A 3,699-nucleotide genomic window follows, 5' to 3' on the forward strand; every position below is an offset into this window, starting at 1 on the left:
ATTCTTAAATTAGAGTAATGATGCTTTTGAATTCATGAGAAAATGATTGATGACTTGAAAATATTTTAGTCCATAATTGATACTATAAACTCCTTCATTGTACTATGACAGCTATGTCTAGGAAAGAAGATAAGGGCAAGAAGGTTGCTTCATCAGAGCCTATTAAAAAAAATCAAAGTATACAATTGCAGAGGAAGTTGAGCCAATTTGGGCAAGAAGGTCACAGAGCATTGTTATTCGTGAGCCTAGTAATGATGGTCGACCTCCACACAGATCTCCTTCGCCGACATATCCACCTCCACACACTGCTCATTCCACGGCATGTCCACCTGCCCATCGTGATACTACTCCATCTCCTACTATACCTGGAGTTTCTCCTAGTATACCTGGAGTTTCTTTCACTTGAGTTACTATGTCTGGTGTTAATCCTCCACTCTATACACACTCACCAAGACATACTACCACTCCAATCTCTGCAAGGTCTCCTGCTCCATCTCCTAGTATACATGGAGTTACCATGTCAGGTGTTAATCCTCCACTCTACACACACTCACTAAGACATACTACCACCCCCATCTCTGCAAGGCCTCCTACTCCATCTCCTAGTATAAATGGAGTTTCATTCCCTAGAGGCACTGTGTCTAGTGTTACTCCTCCACTACATACACACTCACCAGAATATAATAATACTCATTTCTCTGCAAGACCTCCTACATTATCATCAGATCTTTTACCAGATGTCCGTTTTTTAGAATTGCTTGGTATTAATGGAGGATTTATGCCAGTACCCGAGGTGCAACAAGAACAAGAACAAGAGCAAGAGCAAGAGCAACAACAAGATTGTGAGCAAGAACATCAAAGCCAACAACAAGAAAGGGAAGCGGCACAACAAAGACGAGTGAGACGTCGCTACTATGAAGTGGTACCAAAGTACAAAACTCATTATATACTTGAAATTAAGGGTGACTCGTAAGTATTTTAACAAATTAATTTGCTACTTACTTTCATTTCATACTTTTTTTTTTTTAAGTCATATATTAATTATCCATTTAAATATTCAAGTTGGAGCCATCGAAAATCTCTGCAAAATACATAAGGGAGGCAATCCAAGCAGTGTATAAAAAGCCGTGGCCCGTGTATAAGGATCTTAAGAAAGAAATTGGGGATAAAGTTTTTAAAGAGTTTAAGGTAAAAAGAAATATTTAAATCTTTTATTTTCTATGGGGTTGATTTTAAAAAAATGAAATTCTTAATAACTAAATCTTTAATCATTATATTTTATTTATATATGGTTGATTTATTTTTTTGCAGAGACACTGTGTGTGGGATCCTCAATATGAATATGATGTTGAGCGCATTTTTCATCGTTTAGCAAGTTCATGTCTGTCAGATATGCTATATGATGAACGGAAGAATATTGCTGAAGACCGTTCTTATCGCCCTCATTGGTTGGCCGAAGACCATTGGCGTGCCTTGCTGTCCTATTGGGCTACAAATGACAGATATAAAAAGCACTCCACGATTAATAAAAGGAATAGAGCAAGTTCAAGACAAGCTCGCCACACACAAGGTTCTGTTACTAGTGCAACCCACGCGAGACATATGGTAAAAATATATTAACTTTGTACATGTTTTTATACGTATATATTTAATTATTCAATTATTCAGGTTATGTAATTAATTAACTTTTTGTGATAAATTAGGCAAAAGATCTTGGAAGAGATCCCTATGTAGACGAGCTTCATCGAGAAAACCATATTATACATGGTACAGATGTCTACGTTGATGATCGCTCCTATAATACACAGGTGAATTTATACTTTGATACTATATGTAATACATTAAATTCTGCAATGTTTGTTACTATATGCAAACATGGCAAGTTTCTTTTGCACTGCATCACATTGTGGGTACTGCCACAAACATCTTAATTCCAAATAACCTATATATGTCGCTGTTAGTGACTCTGTCGTTATTGGTGCAGTTTTCTTCATAGTCGTTACTGTAACAGATGTCGTTGTCGTCATTAACGTCGACTGTCACTACCTACTTTTAATGATACTACTTTGCTGGATTTTCTTTTTAAGCTTTGTGTTGAATATTTAAGCTCTGCAGAGCATCAAATTATCATTGTGTTGAATTTTTTATTTAATTTAGTCTCATTTCTTTTGATTAAAAAGGATATGTTCTCTTGACAAAAAAAAAGGGAGATAATATAAATAGGAAGCAATTTTGCCATTCTCTGTATCTGTCATCAATATGGCGTTATTTTCTGATTTGGAATTCTAGTACTGTTGTGTATTGTGGCTGTTCTGGTTTTGAGTGTTTGTGCTGTTTGGTTTTGCAGTTAAGAGTTATTAAGCAATTTCCGTTTATTATTTATGTATACAGGTAGCTTTTCGGGAGGAGGTACGACTATTCTTGGAAGAGTCGTGAGAATATTCGACCTATGAAGAATTGCCTAATGCGATCAAGCTGGAACTTTGGAGGAAGGTATCAGGACCCGGGACAAAGCATAAGTGGTATGGTCTTGGTCGGTATGCTTCCCTCATGGAGCATGGATCTGTAATCAATGAGCCTTCCTTTGGAGAAGGGTCTTCAAGTAACCCGGAAACGTTGCCTCCTCATGTGATTGCCCAGATAGAACATTTGACACAGGAGTTGCAGGCTCGTAAGCTAATGGAGCAAGAGTTGCGGGACAAGATGGAACGGGACGCTGAGCAATATAGAGCATTTCAAGAAAGCGTTGATCGACGGTTTGAGGAATTGATCGCAAGCACATCAAGGCGAGTTGGTGTTGAAGAAAATGGTTCAGATGAGTCATACAATCCCAACATTGAAGAGGATGAAAGTGATGACACCAATTAAATATGATGCTTCAGATAGTTTTAGGCTAGTTTTGTGGACTATGTGAATGTTGCAGTTTGATATTGCAGCAGCTATGTTCTTCTGTTTTGGCTGTTGTTGATGCTGCAGTGGCAGTTATTAGGTTCTGTTTTGGCTGGTGGCCCTTTGTGTTCGATTTTGATGCAGGGATATGCTATTGTGGCCCTTTGTGTATATTCCTCGTGTAACAGCCCAATTTTTAGCTAGATTTATTTTAATTACTTTTAATTGTGTTTGTGTGTGATTAATTGTGCTTGTGTGTATTTAATTGTCGTCGGGTGCATTTACGTGGATTACCGTATTAGAAGAGTATTTTAGTCATTTGACGGGTAAGGGTAAAATGGTAATTTTGGTGAGAATCATTTTAATATTTAATGAGAACCCTTATTTTACCAAGTTACTAGTGTAATGATTAGTTTTTATCGTTAGTGACCGTTCGTTATATTTTACCGTTGTTAGTAATTACCGTTGAGTGGATAGAAACTTTTTGGAATTATGTTAGGATGAGTTAGGCCCATTAGAATTTGGAATTGAGCCCATTAAGGGAGATAACATTAGGGTTGTCATGGGAAAATATCTTTCATTCACTTCACAAAACACTTTCCTAGAGAGAGAGGGAGATAGAGAGAGAAAGAGGTGAAGAGAAGAACAAGAGTGTTGAAGGGAAAGCTTGGGGAATCAATTTGGGTGACCTAGGAGCTGAATTGAAGCAAGGGTTAGAGATAATCAACTTCAAAGGTAAGGGGGTTAGTTATTATCATAATCATGTACAATCTTTGCATTTTCTCATGTCGTATGAAAATGGGTTGGTGA

The 3,699-nt window shown here is 37.3% G+C and overlaps 1 protein-coding gene across 2 annotated transcripts; it reads left to right on the forward strand.

Moving 5' to 3' along the window:
• Positions 1 to 3,060, forward strand: LOC120577822 (uncharacterized). Of its 2 annotated transcripts, none has more exons than XR_005643796.1 (4): positions 1 to 1,188; positions 1,312 to 1,605; positions 1,704 to 1,767; positions 2,392 to 3,060. XR_005643796.1 is itself a non-coding variant. In XM_039829713.1 (4 exons), the coding sequence occupies exons 2-4, from the start codon at positions 1,393 to 1,395 to the stop codon at positions 2,434 to 2,436; spliced, it is 363 nt and encodes a 120-aa protein (XP_039685647.1). In that variant the 5' UTR covers positions 1 to 1,188; positions 1,312 to 1,392; the 3' UTR covers positions 2,437 to 3,060. The 2 variants fall into 2 exon arrangements, 1 of the variants encoding a protein (XP_039685647.1); XM_039829713.1 differs by having other exon boundaries at positions 1,704 to 1,808.
• The last annotated feature ends 639 nt before the right edge of the window (positions 3,061 to 3,699 follow it).

The sequence above is a fragment of the Medicago truncatula genome, unplaced genomic scaffold (assembly GCF_003473485.1).
Source record: "Medicago truncatula cultivar Jemalong A17 unplaced genomic scaffold, MtrunA17r5.0-ANR MtrunA17Chr0c01, whole genome shotgun sequence".
In the NCBI taxonomy this organism is placed as follows: Eukaryota; Viridiplantae; Streptophyta; class Magnoliopsida; order Fabales; family Fabaceae; genus Medicago; species Medicago truncatula.